We start from the raw sequence: 15,585 nt of genomic DNA on the forward strand, positions 1-15,585 counted from the left end.
GGGGGGGGCCGACAATGACTATGTTTGTTTATTTAATTTTAATATTTTTTAAGTTCTTTTGTTGTTCATTAGGGTTGGGGGGTGGGGGGGGGGATGTGATACATGCGCCGATACGGTCTGGGGGTGTCACAGTTATTATGGGTTATTGTGTTGCATTTCATTGTTTGTCGTTATGTTTTATATTTTCTGTAAAAAATTCCAATAAAAATTATATTAAAAAAAAGAGAGAGAGCACGAGCGAGAAAAAAAGAAAAAAGAGGCTATGGCACCACACTGTAGGACCCCTGCAGTGATATCCTGGAACTCCAGATAATTTGCCTCCAACAACTACACCCATTTTCTTTTGTGCCAGGTATTACTCCAACCAGCAGACATATTTCCCCTCCAGATCCTCATTGATTCCAGCTAAATGCCACCTTGATGAGAGACCTGAACAGTGGAAGCAGAGGAGGTGAAAGAAGAAATTGATGCTTTTGTTGGTGGCAGTAAAGGGAGAAATCATACAATTACTATGGAAGGATTAAATAGATCAAGCAAATGGTCATGCCTCTCTATGCTTACCATTGTGAACACAGGAATGAAGATAATTGGTACTGTATGAGCAGACTTCAATGTGTCAGATGTAATGGTCATTGCTGGGGGAGGAGAAGATGCATTCCGAACACACTGCAATCTCCTCTTGACCAGCAGTGCATCAATAAAGAAACAAACATGATAAAATAGGCACAATTTCATCAACTGGTATTTTAATACCGACAGTAGTCCAATTTATTTCAAGGGATTAGAAAATCTAGGCTACAAAATTTTAAGCACCCAGTTTCACGGTTCAAAAATAAAATATCACTGTAGTTCAGAGCAAGACAGCCATAGATTAAGTTTTTTAAAAAAATGTTTTCATCTAGGGTAGTTTTAGAAGTTTCAATTACACAGTTACAAGTGTTCTTGGTACTGGGCCGTAGTGTAAAGAGTTCAAACATCACGGATCTCATGAAACAAAGTTGGGTTGCATAATGTTACAAAAAAAAACCCTCAACACATCTGGACACTAGAAAATCCTATCAGTTTGTATCACAGATTTGCACATTTTAAAAAAACTATTATTCACAATTAACTGTACCTGCACTATATTTATAAACAAGAATGACAAAATTTATAAAGTTTTTTTTAAAAAGCACAAAGTTTGACCATAGCACATCTTTGGTCAACAACTTAATTTAGTCACCCTTTATAAATAAGCTATCCAAAAGAATATACACCAAATAAAGAGTAGCATGAAATATAGTCACAGAATTATGTGCACAAGTTTATTTAACATATTAGACAATATCACATTTTAAATGAGTACAGGTGGCTCACTAGTACTATTCTCTTATCTTGACTTCATGTGAACTGAAGTACATTATTCTTTTAACACCTCAATACCAGTAACATTTTACAAGGATATTTGAAACCAACTTGCTGGTCAATTTGGAATATAACCTCAGCATGCACAGTACGTCAACACAGAGACTAATATTCCAACTTTGCTGCAAGCATTTTTTGGCTGTGGGCAGTAAAAAAAAAAAATAAAGACTACAGAAGTGTTTCAATATCCTTTTTGGTGCAAATAAGCATTGTGAAATTTAAGTTCTTCAAATTAGTTGTGATTCTATAGCAGAATTCAAACTGCTCATATTCTTCTCTAATTTCATACCTGTTTTAAAAAATAAAATCTCTACAAGAATGAAATGTGGTCAGACACAAATAAAAGATCACGGTTAGCAAGGGAGTTAATGCATCAGTTTGCTCGAGCTGAGGACACAGTTGACACTTTTTAAACATGGCAATACATTAAAATCCTGTAGGAGCAAAAACATTTAGATCTCTGGAATTTACATGGTGAGTACGAATAGGGCGCTTTTTTTGCTCTTCTAGCAAAGTTAGCTCCATTTTGGGTGGTTTCAAGTTTGCATGAACGTCTGCCATCTGAACAGCAGTGCCCTGAGTACGCATGATATCCATAGGAGAGGGTTTTTGCATACCTTTGTAATTTTGAATAGCAAAGGCACCTGCAGAAAAATAATTCATTTGTTAGCATCGAATGCCAGAAATTAATTTATTGAAAGATTAAATTGAAGAGATGTAGGGTCAATTTTAAATACCAGGTAATTAAAACTTAAAAGGACTTTTAAATTGCTTTTTTAAAAAAAAAAAGTGTGGGTGGGGAAGATTAGGATTCAGCTGGTGCTGAACAAATTCAAATACATTTGTTGTTTTTCCCCCACCTGGTTCAGTTCCTCTGTAATTCTGCGAACGCATGAAAGGCTTCCATTTTTCAGCTGCAGTTGCTTCACTGACAAATGTAGTGGAATCACTGTCCAGACTTTTACTGCTCAAATCAGAAGTTGCTCCCTGGCCGAAGAAAGATCTGAAACCATTACCAGAAAAACAATAAAAATATTACTTCCCCTCAATCAAGAGATAACATTCCATTAAAAAATTTACACCGTCTTGTGGAAGAACTTAATGAACCAGAAAATAAGCTCAGCTCGTAGAAACACAAATAGAAGCAGGAGGAGGCCATTTGCCTCTTCGAGCCTGCTCCGCCATCATGGCTAAGCAAGTTCAGTTCCCAGATCCACACCCACCCAGATCTATATCTAATTCCTTCTTGAAATCACAACCTTTTCGCCTCAAATTATATTGCACACATTCACCACTGTCTAGGTGAAAAAATTTCTCCTCACCTCAGTCCTTAAAGGTTTACCCCTTAATCCTCAAAACTATGACCCCTAATTCCCCCATGACCCCCCCCCCCCCCAAAACAACCATCGGAACATTTTTCCTTAAATCTACCCTGTCTAATCCTCAAATGTTCAAGTTTCTAGGAGATCCCCTCTCTTCCGAATTCCAATGAATATAATCCTAACCGATTTAGTCGCCATGATGGTCTTGCCATCCCAGGAATCAGCTTGGTAAACCTTTGCCGCACCTATCATGAGTCAGTCCCGCCACTTCCGGTAGCGGCAAAGTCCGACTAGGTCGCATACACGGCAGCTCCCGCTGGAATTGGGGTTTTGGGCCTTTAAACGGGGCGGCATTGGTACTTGGAAGGTGAATACCAGCGTGGGAAAGGATGCTGGAGAGGTTCCCTTCACTGCTGTATGGAGGGAACCAGGAGCGGGGCCGTTAAACGAGCGATTGAGGGGAAGAGCGCGGAGCAGGTCCACGGAGGACAAAATGGCAGCCGGCAAGGACCATGAAGCGTGGGCCCAGTGGTTGAGAGAGCAGCAAGACTTTGAGAAGCCGCTTCGCAAAGCTGAAGATGGAGATGCTGGCCCCTATGAAGGCCTCCATAGAAAAGATGGTGGAGGCTCAGAAGATACAGGAGAAGGCGATCAAAGAGGTGGAGGGGAAGGCATCTGAGAATGAGGAAGAGATCCTGGGCCTGGCGATCAGGGTGGAGGCGCACGAGGCCCTACACAAGAGATGGCAGGGAGACTGGATGACCTCGAATATAGGTCTCAAGAGTGTCAACCTGTGGATCCTGGGCCTCCCTGAAGGTGTGGAGGGAGCGGACGCGAGCACGTACGTGACTACAATGCTGGGGACGCTGATGGGCATGGGGGCCTTCCCACGGCTCTTGGAACTGGACGGGGCACATAGAGTCGTCGCAAGGAAACCAAGGGCGAACAAAGAAAGGCGACGGTGATAAGGCTCCACCGCTTTACAGACAGGAAGCAGGTCCTGCGTTGGGCAAAGAAGGAGCGGAGCAGCAAGTGGGAGAACGGCGAGATTGCATATACCAGGACTTGGGAGCTGAACTGGCGAGGAGGCGTGCGGGTTTCAACAGGGCTAAGGCAGTCTTCCACAGCAAAGGGGTGAAGTTTGGGCTCCTGCCTCCGGCAAGACTTGGGGTAACGTACAAGAACAGGCACCATTATTTTGATATGCCGGATGAGGCGTGGACATTCATTAAGCATGAAAAAGCTGGACTTGAACTAAGGGGCAGCTGCACATGGTGAAACATGCTGGCGGAGATGTGTAAACGGTTGTTGGCCTGGTGTAAGTTTGTTAGTAGAATTTAACTTTGTTTGCTTTTCTTTTCCTGTTTTTTGTTTCAGGGGGTGAGGTAACACCCGGGTTGTTTTGTCCGGTGCACAGGAAGGATCAGGATGGCACTTGTCCTCTTGCCCTGTGGGGGGGAGAAACGACGCGAAGGAGGAGACAATAGGAAGGTTGGAGATAGAGGCGGGAGCAGCTGACTTACGGAAGCGCAATGGGGGGGGGGGAAATCTATGCGGGTGTTTGGGATGGGGGGGGGGGGGCTGCTTTGCTGACTAAAGGAGAGCCAACTGTGGGGGACAGATGGAGTGTCGGGTTGGGGAGGGGGGCCTCCGGCTGGAGCGAGCGGGGGGGGGGGGGGGGGGGGGGGGGGGGGGGGCGCAGGCACGTGGCTAGCCAAAAAAGGGTCGACCGGGGGAGGGGGGGGGGGTGGTTCAAACCCCCCCCAGGCTGATCACGTGGAATGAGAAGGGCCTGAATAGGCTGGTCAAGAGGTGCCGCATTTAATGGGGATGAAGGCTGATGTGGCTATGCTGCAGGAGAGATGCTTAGGAATTCCTTACCCTAAGGAAGTACGCAGAAGCCCCCAAGGGGGGGCTGCTAAAGGAGCACCGGAGATTACAGGCGAAGTTCGATTTGCTGACCACGGGGAAGGCAGAGTTGAGGAAAGTGAAAGGGGCAGTCTAAGAGTATGGGGAGAAAGCAAGTAGGAGATAGTTAAGGGACTGGCAAGTATGCAGTCGGGCAAGGTCCCGGCTCCAGGCGGCTTTCCTGTAGAATTTTATAAGACGTTCTCAGAGCTACTGAGCCCGCTCCTGCTAAGAACCTTTAATGAGGCAAAGGAGGGGGGAACCCTTCCCCCAACAATGTCGCAGGCATTGATCTCGCTCATTTTGAAGAGGGAGAAGGATCCGCTTCATTGTGGGTCCTACAGGCCGATATCACTCCTGAATGTAGATGCCAAATTGTTGGCAAAATTTCTGGCTCCCAGAATAGAGAACTGCATATCGGGAGTGATAGATGAGGACCAGACAGGTTTCGTTAAAGGGCAGGCAACTGAACACATATGTGAGGAGGCTCGAATATTATGATGCCCTCGGAGGGAGGGGATGCAGAAGTAGTGGCTGCAATGGATGCAGAGAAGGCCTTTGACAGGGTGGAGTGGGAGTACCTGTGGGAAGTGTTAGGTAGGTTTGGATTCGGGGAGGGATTCATAGGATGGGTCAAGCTACTGTATCAAGCCCCCGTAGCAAATGTGTCCACGAACCGGCTGAGGTTGGAGTATTTCAGGCTGTACCAAGGGACAAGGCAGGGGTGCCCCCTATCCCCATTTGCCCTGGCAATTGAGCCGTTGCCATAGTGCTGAGGACTTCGAGGAACTGGAAGGGGCTGGTCAGGGGGGGGGGGGGGGGGGGGGGGGTGCGTGCACCGGGTTTACCTATACGCACGATGACCTGCTATTGTATATTTCAGACCCGCTAGAGGGGATGGTGGAGGTCATGTGGATTCTGGGGGACTTTGGGAGCTTCTTGAGGTACAAGTTGAACGTGAGGAAAAGTGAGCTGTTTGTAATCCACACTAGGGGGTCAGGAGGAGAGACTGGGGGAGCTCCCGCTCAAGATGGTGGAGAGGAGCTTTCGTTATTTAGGTATACAAGTGGCTATTGTAGAGCAGGTGGAGGGAGGACTTCTAAAAGGTGGGACATGCTCCCGCTTTCACTGGCAGGAAGAGTGCAGACTGTGAAGATAACGGTTCTTTCCAGATTCCTGTTTGTTTTCCAGTGCCTTCCCATCTTCATCCCAAATCCTTCTTCAAGCGGGTGAACAGGATTATCACGGGATTTGTGTGGGCAAACAAGATCCTGTGGGTCAAAAGACTGTTCTTGGAGCATAGCGGCAGGGGGGTGGTTGGCACTGCTGAACTTCTGTAGCTACTATTGGGTAGCTAATGTGGCCATGATTAGGAAATGGGTAATAGAGGGGGGGGTCGGCTAGAGGTGCAATCATGCAAAGCCACCAGCCATGGGGCACTAGTAACGGTACTGCTGCCATTCTTGCCGGCACAATACACCACAAGCCCAGTGGTGACAGCTGCACCGAGGGTCTGGGGTCAGTGGAGAAGGCACAGGAACGAGGATGGGGCCTCAAGTTTGGACCCCGATATGGAACCATAGATTTGCTCCGGGCAAGATAGACAGGGGGTTCCAAGGCTGGTATAGGGCAGGCATTAGAAGGATGGGAGACCTGTTTATAGATGGGTCTTTCCCTAGCTTGAAGGCGCTGGAGGAGAAGTTCAGCCTGCTCCCAGGAAATACTTTCAGATACCTCCAGGTCCGGGACTGTCTCAAAAAATAGGTGGGGACATTTCCACGGCTACGCCCCTCAAAGGATACAGGACAGGGTAGTGCCTGGCATCTGGGTAGGAGAGGGGAAGGTGTCAGACACATACCAGGAGCTGCAGGAGGCGGAAGAAGCAAGTTGATGGGCAAGTGGGAGGAGGAGCTAGGTGAGGTGCTAGATGAGGGCCTGTGGGCTGATGCCCTGGGCAGGGTAAATTCGTCCGCATCATGTGCCAGGCTCAGTTTAAGGTGGTGCACCGGGCTCACATGACGACGGGGCGAACAAGCAAGTTATTTGGGGTGGAGGACAGGTGCGCGAGATGTGCAGGGAGTCTGACAGACCATGTCCATATGTTTTGGGCATTGAACAGTGCTGCAGGTCTGCCTTGGTCTGCTTTCAAAGCCAGAGATTTAGCCTTGTGCTAAACCAGCCCGTTTGCTCCCAGAGCCAACAAGACAGGGCTTTCATTTGGGAATAGCAGCTACATTAATTAGATTAATGTTATCTGTTATCTTCTACCATGTTGTTTCCTTTTTCAATTTTTTATTGCTACAAGAGCCCCAGCATCTTAAGGATGCTGGGAAAGGAAAAACACCCTCCAACTATTTTAGATTGTTGCCCTCATTTGGTGAAGCTTATCCATGTGCATCTTCATGCCAATGTTCAGATTTCTTTGTCATTTGGTGTCAGTATAGTCTAGGTAAAACCACAAGTTAGTTACTGCTGAAGGGGGTGAGTGTGCTATGGTTAATATCTTGTACACCTTTAGTTATTCAAAGATCTAAACATTAGAATGATCCCAATTAGATTAGAAATGAACTTACTACTTTACAATTTAGAATAGATATTTGACCAGTTTCTACAATTATTACTATACCTGCGATTTGGCATTGGTGAACCTTGTGGAGTCCCACAGGGAGTTGATTGAGCTGATGAGGATATCTGCTTATCTTCTTTACTTAAATCCACACTCTGTGCTTTCAATTTCTATTTTAAAAAGCAAAACAAAAAAATAAATAAATTGCAAACATAAATACTGAAGTGGGAGCCAATGACCAGATACAATCTTAAAGGCAACCTTTTTACTTTAGAAAGCTGTTGTAAAATACAATGGGATGATCATGCACAATACAAATAGTCATTGCGGTATTTAGCTCAAAGCTCAAGTCAGCAAAGCGAGTGGTGCAACAAGGGTTTTGTGGTCCATTCCCAAGTTAAACCAAGTTTAGCAAGGGAGCTCATCAATCATAGAACCCCGACAGTGCAGAGGCCATTTGGCCCATCGCATATGCACCGACACTTCGAAAGTCCACCCCTACCAAGGTCTGCCCTGTAACCCCACCCTAAGGGGCAATTTATCATAGCCAATTCACCTAACCTGCACGTATTTGGACTGTGGAAGGACCCACGCAGCCACTGGAAGATTGGAATTGAACCCGGGTCCCTGGTGCGGTGAGGCAGCAGTGCTAACCACTGAAATATTAACCGTTTCTCTTTCCATAGGTGTTGCCTGACCAGCTTTCAGCATTTTCCATTTTTATTTTATATTATCTGCTCGAGCAAGAGGATAAAAATAGCTAGCGTTGATATTTTTGAAGGTTAAATTTTAATTAAAATGAAATTATTCTTGCAGAGATTTTACCATTATCTGCATTCATGAAAATGGGAGCATTCTTTCCTCAATCTAGTTGCTTTGACCGAAAGATATGAAGGCTCCATTGAGATTCAAACTCACGATCTCCTGTTTATAAGACAGGCGCTTTATCAATCTAAGCCAAAGCGCCAATCTCCTCTTGCAAAGCGTATAATTGAACAATAGGCAAGGCCATGATTCCCTCAAAGTGGAATATCCCCAATTATCTAGACTCAAAAGAATGGCAGGCTTTCAGCAATACACCACTGCGGGTGTGTCCACGATTTCCAAATATGCTCATTCAAGTTCTCTTTTTGCCTTAGTGGCATCAGTATAGCTCTTCAGAGAAAAAGGTACTACAGCAGGAATCGGAAATGCATCTATTAGAATAATTGATATAACTCCCAACACGAGGGATTTGCTTCACCGGATATATCCATATGAAAGTAAGTGGCACACATGACATTTAAAACATGAAAAGGTGCTCCATTCTCACCTGTAAAGCTTCTCCCACACGGTGATAACTAGCCTCTTCTGCAACAAGGCCCTTGTGTGGTTGGTAACCAGCATCCGTCAGGCCAGCCTGCTTCTCAAATCGTTGTATGCTTTCCTGTGTCTGCTCTGGTTAATTAAAATGTAAAAACAAAAACAAATAAGGAAACTGCATATTATCGAACAGCTGATACTTAATACAAATTTCAATATGCCCAAACTAATTAACCAGAAGACTAGCAATAATATTTATTAATAAAAGCACTTGAATGAGGTCCACTTTTACAGAAAGTTAAATAAAAGTATACCAGGAGAATAAACATGTAGAATGAACTTGGGGAGACTCAAGTGACTTCAGGCAGCACTTGAAAGCAGAACAGAAGATGTTTGAGAGAGGGAACAGGACGGTCACTGAAAGGTATACAAGTGAAGATTATGATGGGCAGGAGAAAGAAAAAGTTAGTCTGCTTCAGAGAGGCAAAGTTCAAACAGTCATTTTGGGGTTGAAAGAAGCCATGGAGAGGTAAGAAAATGAGACATATTTGAAGTTAAGGATATAAATCTTGAAATTGATGAATAGGAGTGCAATCAGCTGCGGAAATGAAAAACTGGAGCGGATACTGTAGATAGAATTTTGAATGAATTGTAGACTGGAAATAGAGAGCAGGGGACAATAAACAGAAAATGTTATAAAAATGCAGGACTGGCAGCATCTGTGGTGAGAACAGTCCATATGACTCTTCTTCAGAGCTTGGAGGGAGAAATGTGATGGATTTTATACTGTACAAGAGGGGATGGAGCAAAGTAGAAGGTCAGTACCCATGTTTGTTCCTGGCCTGCTGCAATGTTCCCGAGGAACATCTTCCATTTAGGCACGTTACAGCCTTCTGGATTCAACATGGGAGTTTAACAATTTAGGTAACTCTTCCAGCTTGCCCTTTTTTTTTTTAATTCAAAATGTTGTTCCCACGAGTGTCCATCCCCACTGGGCCAACGGTCACTTGTCCTTAAATGTTGCTTTCACTGAGCACTGACCTTTGCTCTCTTACCTTTATGCCACCATCAGCGCCTTCTACAGTCCTACATCAGGACCTTCTACAGTCCTACATTGCCATCACCTTTGTCAGGTGCCCTAAACATTTTTGTGCAATCTCGCCTAGCTCCTACCGATCACGGATCTTCTACTTTGTGCCACTTCCCCCACCCCCTACTAACAGCATAAACTCCATCACATTTTTCTCTTTAGCTCTGAAGAGACAACATACAGATTCTAAACACAGCTCTTTGTCTCTCCATGGTACTGTCAGATCTGGGTTCTACCAACATTCTTTTTTATTTCAGATTTCCAGTACCCACAGTATTTTGCTTTTATTCTAGAGAACAAGAGAGGTCTGTTAATGATCTTCCATCAGAACTGAAACATTATCAGTGTTTCTCTCTGGTTGATGTGCAGAATATTTCCGCTTTTATTTCAGATTTCCAGAATCCAGTTTTTCGAACAGGAAACATCAACTATATTTGCATTGCAGAAAAGTAGAGAGTGGTATACTGAAGTCTTGGCAAGGGCCTACATTTGGATATAGCTCAGGATCAATAAAACACCAATGGACCTGAGCTGCTTACTTGTCATAAGGGAGCTCATGATGACAGAAGTTGCTTTGGCTTTCACCACATGGCCTTTGCTCAGGCTTTCAATTGCTGGAGTCATAATTGAAGGTGTAAAACCATTTTCTCCATCTTCCACCTAGAGACAGTGAAAAAATTTTTTTTGAATACATAAACATAATGCAATTTCTTTTGCTTTGCATGTCAGAAACCATGTACGATTTTGACAACACAAATTTGCATTTGTTATAAAATGGCAGCATTAGTATTATTTCCCCAAATTACTATTCACATTTACAGTACAAATCTATGTTTAAGTATCAGGCCACTGATTAAAACGTAATTACCCCCAAATGTTCTGTTCAGGTGCCAAATCTAGCAGAATTAACTTCTATACACGCTTATGTAGCATAATTGTTATATTTAAGCTGTTACAAACAGGTTAAACAATTAAGAATTATATCAGTCCTCCTTCACATATGGTTAATTAAAATACCTAATTTGATAAAGAAAATGATACTGCATAATTCAAATATATCTAAAAGGTTGGTACAATAACCAACCAATAGAACAATGTCTACCGATCCACCAATTAGCATCTGAAGTAGAATTATATGCCTCTCAAATCAGCTAGGCCTCAGCTATTATAACCCAATTGATCATTTGCTCAGAGCATCACTGTAATTAACAATCCTGTGAAAAGCTAAGCTATTTGTAAAATTGTTCCACCCAAAAGAATACAAGTGCAAATATTTAATCCTGTCACAATCCCAAAATGTCAATCTCAGGTAAACAGCGCAACCTCAGGTAAACAACGGAGCAGGATTTGCTACAGCCACTATAAAAGTGCACCAGACCACATGCCATTAACTATAGGTACCAGGGAATTTGTGCACACAAGAAAGGAAAAACTGAAAGTCCCTACTTTCAAAAGATGCATGCAAAAGATCAAGAAATTTGATTGTGGACGGCACGTGGTGCAGTGGTTAGCACTGGGACTATGGCGCTGAGGACCCGGGTTCAAACCCTGGCCCACTGTCCATGTGGAGTTTGCACATTCTGTGTCTGCATAGGTTTCACCTCCACAACCCAAAGATGTGCAGGTTAGGTGGATTGGCCAGGCTAAATTGCCCCTTAATTGGGAAACAAAAATCATAATTGGGAACTCTAAATTTACAAAAATAGAAATTTCACTGTAAAGACTTCAGAGTATGTTGATGAGGAAATGTCACTAGACAGCACACATGATACTGCCTCACAGCACTGCAATCAAAGGCCTATGTGAAGCCATTTTTCAGATAGCAACATAGGTATGTTTATAGTGCTTTAAACATGGTAAAAATTCCCCAAAATGCTTCAGAGGAACACAAAACAAAACATCACCAAGCCACATGAAGGCAGATAACCAAAAAGAGAAAGAGCAGCAATCCTAAAGCTCATGGCCCTGGAAACTGAAGGCACAACTTGTCATAATATACACCAGTATATCATGGTGCAGACACATACTGATGGACATACACAAACACTGCAGCCAATCACCAGTTAGAACACACACACTATAAAAAGCAGAGGGCATCACTTTTCCCACTCATTCTGGATGCTGCCTCTCAGAAGCACAAGAGCTCATCAAGTACAGTACAGACTCCCACTGCGTGCGGAGAGATTCAACTAGTTCAGACAGACACAGGTCTCTAGTTTAACTAGCATAGTGTAAACCCAGTTATAGTATGTCTATTATTTCATAAGAGTTAATAAAATAGTGTTGAACCTTCTTCAGTGTTGGTGGCATATATCTGCTTCACAAGTCCACAGTGCCCAACACTTCACAACTGACAATGGCTGAATGATTAAAAGCAGAGATTCTCAAGAGGTCAACATTGGAAGAACGGCACAGATATCTGAAAATGTCAAGGAAGAGATTACAGAGCTAGGGAGCCGGAGGGGGAAATCAAAAATCTACAAAACTGACCCAACGGTCTGGTGGAAAAATAATTTCTGAGTGCCTATCTGCTGTCCACAATCAGCAATCTGAAATGGGTGCCTTCAGCATAACACAAAGAAAGCTGAAATCCTTGAAAGAAAACAAATATGCCCAGCACTCAAAACACAGTACTCACCACATTTTACAGAAATGGATTCATATGAATATTTCTGCAATGTTCACATTGATTATTAATACAAATTTACCATAGACAATCGTTGGTATTTCCGCTCTGGGATAACGGGTTGTTTCCACAATATACTGCTTCCCATATCAGAAGGTGGAGGAGTCATTGGCGTTAAATCTTCCAAGGCATCATCATAACTGAATGCCCTACGGTGAATCCCTATTGGTAAGGACATCTTTTCCAGTAAGCTTGAAGAATGTTCGATGGCTGCAAAAGGAGAGTACATTTAATTTTACTTATGCTTAAGCATTAATAACAGTGGTCTATTGGATCACATATTTTATGACAGGAGGCTGGATTCTCAGTTGCACCAGCAGCGCATCCATTCCCAAGGATTTCCTGACATTAGGTGCCCATAATGGGAAACCCCACTGACCAGCTGGCAGGACAGAGGATCCCGATGCCAGCAGGGGCACCCCACACCAGAAAACAGATGCAGCAGGACAGAGAATCCCTTCCAGTAACTTTGCAGCAACATTCAGTCAAATCATCAATAAATAAAACTATGCTCAATTACACTTGAATCAAATGAGAAGTTATTAAACTTTATAGGAACGTTAGTGGACACAAAACATTAACTCCAGATCTGATTTTTTTTCAGGCACTTTTATGATTTTATTTCAAATTCCAGCATCCACAGCAGGTTGACACAGTAGCACAATAGTTAGTATGGTTGCTTCACTGCACCAGGGAAACAGGTTCGATTCCTGGCTTGGGTCACTGTCTCTGCAAAGTCTGCACATTTCCCAGTGGGTGGGTTTCTTCCGGCTGTTCCGGTTTCCTCCCACAAGTCTGGAAAGACGTGCTTCTTATGCGAATTGGACATTCTGAATTCTCCCTCAGTGTACACGAACATGCGCCAGAGTGTGACTAGGGGATTTTCACAGAACTTCATTGCAGTGTTAGTGTAAGCCTACTAACAAAGATTTTTATTGCACTTTTATTTGAGAAATTACACAGCTTGAGCATATCACAACCTGCAATAGCAACTGGATGAAAATCTGAACGGTTTACTTTGCCTTTAAGAGACACTATAAAAAGTGGTGGAAACAAAGCAGGGAGAAACGAGCCTAAATTACCAGGAACGCTATGTTGATTTGAAGCCATGAGAGGGATCTGACTGCTAGTTTCTCCGGAGGAAAAAAAAACAGTGAAGTTTTTCGATCTGCCCACCTGTCAAAAAAAAGGACATAAAGTAAATACCCCCTTTGCAAAAAGGAACAAAGGATATTTTCTCTATTTAAAGCAGGACCAGTACAATAGAAATTACATGAGGCAGCAGCATTGCCTTCCTCTGCCCTGCGTCCACTTAAAACAGCAGGGGCCGGCGCGGACTCACCAAGATGCCGTGTACAGCCCGGTGCGGGGGCTGAGTGACTGCAGCCGCAGTCCTACCGCAGTAGCAGCGCTGGGTGCGGACCGCCCCGGGCCTTCGGTCCATGACGTGTAAACATGTTGCGGCTGTAGGCTCGGAGCTGGAGAGGAGACTGCGGAAATAACTCAATCACGAGCCGGGAAGCAAGGAACGCGTTACCGGTGCCAGGCAGCCTCTCCCCCGGGACAGCCAGTATAAACTCCAGGTACAGCAGGTCCAGAACGCAGTAGTGATGCTGTTGTTGTTCCGACCTTTTATAGTCTGACACCGCCCCGCCCACCATCCGGCCATGACGCAATAAACGCGCAAGGCTCGAGCGCCCGACCATCCAATCAGATACGGGCTTTAGATCCCGCCCCCCTCCCCCACTGCCGTGGAAATGACATCATTGGGAATACGCGCCTGCTCACTTAGAATGTTTCGGAGTTTAATTAGCTCGGTGCTTCTATTAACCGTTACTTTAAAAAAAACAAGCCGCGTTTGTAACAGAACGAGGCGGCGCGTGCCTCATCCTTTCTCTTGAAGCTAAATAGACGGTGCTGATCAAAGTGACGGAAAAGACAGGGGGCCGGGAGACCTGTTGGCTGAGAGCCCCGGGCCTGTGACGGCATCGGGAGCTATGAGCGCGCGCATGCGCCCCGCTGCTGTTTACAAAGGGCGGTGCGCTGGGATCAACAACTCGGCAAGGGGATTGGCTCCTGCCAACACACCCTCTGTCCGCCTGGGCTGACCTGCTGAATTGTTCAATGGGTACTCTAAATTTATTAAGAGTATCCAATTTTTTTATTCCCAATTAAGGGGCAATTCAGCATAGCCGATTCACCTAGTCTGCACATCTCTTTGGGTTGTGGGGGTGAGACCCAGGCGGACATGGGGAGAACATGCCAACTCCACACGGTCAGTAACCCAAGGCCGGGATCGAACCTGGGACCTCAGCGCTGTGAGGCAGTACTGACCACTGAGCCACCCTGCCGCCCGTTCAATGGGAACTCTAGTACACCACCTTCCCGACCACATCTCCAACATTACAACAGTGACTACACTTCCAAAATGTACTCCTTTGGCTGTAAAGTTCTTGGAAGTGGGTGGGAAGTCCATGGCGGGCGAGAGCAGGGGTAGTCACGTGGGATGCCAAGGTTGCAAGATTTATCCTCAGTTGCATTGGAAAGGTTTTTTTTTAGAATTTATAGTGCAGAAGGACACATTTTTGGACATAATGGTAGAGTCTCACTGCTTAGGGGACGAGAAATAGAATCATAGTATTTACAGCACCAGAAGGAGGCCATTCAGCCCAGTGAGTCTGCACCGTCCCTTACAAAAAGAGAACCCTACTGAAGCCCATGTATCTACCCTATCCCCGTAGCCTAGTAACCTCCACAACATTTTTTGGACACTAAAGGCAATTTAGCATGGCCAATCCACCTAACCCATACATCTTTGGACTGTGGGAGGAAACAAGAGCACCCGGAGGAAACCCTCGCAGACATGGGGAGATCGTGCAGACTCCGCACAGACAGTAACCCAGCCGAGAATCGAACCTAGGACCCTGGAGCTGTGAAGTAACGGTGCTAACGACTGTGCTACTGTGCTACCCATGTGGCAACATTTACAGACGACTCATAGAAAAAGTCAGAACCCTATTGGATGAGACCAGACAGAAATTGGGCGTGGAGATAGTCGGTGGACTCTGGATCGAGGCACTGCACAGAATCAACTTCCACCTCTTCTTGCACTGGGCTAAGCCCAGCTCAGAGCGGTGCACAGAGAGTACCTTACTAAGACACGCACAAGTGAGTTTTTCCTGGAGGTGGAAGGTAAGTGCAAGCGGTGTCACGGGGGCCCGGCCAACCACACCCACATGTTCTGGTCCTGCCCCAGAATCCGGGAGTTCTGGACAGCCTTTTGTAATGCATGTCCAGGGTTGTCAGG

General features: G+C 44.9%; 1 protein-coding gene across 1 annotated transcript; it reads right to left on the reverse strand.

The window, feature by feature from the left end:
• Positions 1-729: 729 nt before the first annotated feature.
• On the reverse strand, positions 730-13,895 carry kiaa1191 (KIAA1191 ortholog). The gene is made up of 8 exons (XM_038795610.1): positions 13,621-13,895; positions 13,361-13,454; positions 12,301-12,488; positions 10,132-10,252; positions 8,513-8,637; positions 7,261-7,370; positions 2,265-2,407; positions 730-2,048 (listed from the first exon to the last, which is right to left on the reverse strand). The coding sequence occupies exons 1-8, from the start codon at positions 13,720-13,722 to the stop codon at positions 1,831-1,833; spliced, it is 1,101 nt and encodes a 366-aa protein (XP_038651538.1). The 5' UTR covers positions 13,723-13,895; the 3' UTR covers positions 730-1,830.
• Positions 13,896-15,585: the final 1,690 nt, after the last annotated feature.

The sequence above is a fragment of the Scyliorhinus canicula genome, chromosome 4 (genome assembly GCF_902713615.1).
Source record: "Scyliorhinus canicula chromosome 4, sScyCan1.1, whole genome shotgun sequence".
NCBI classification, from domain to species: Eukaryota; Metazoa; Chordata; class Chondrichthyes; order Carcharhiniformes; family Scyliorhinidae; genus Scyliorhinus; species Scyliorhinus canicula.

What these genes read in the sequence shown, in the direction of transcription:
- kiaa1191 (XM_038795610.1), bottom strand. Translation starts at nt 13,722, where the DNA reads ATGGACCGAAGGCCCGGGGCGGTCCGCACCCAGCGCTGCTACTGCGGT. An exon ending in AAATCAACATAGCGTTCCTG is followed by an intron (nt 12,489 to 13,360) that starts GTAATTTAGGCT and finishes CTCCTTTTGCAG; the next exon opens with CCATCGAACATTCTTCAAGC. An exon ending in TCACCAATGCCAAATCGCAG is followed by an intron (nt 2,408 to 7,260) that starts GTATAGTAATAA and finishes TAATGGTTTCAG; the next exon opens with ATCTTTCTTCGGCCAGGGAG.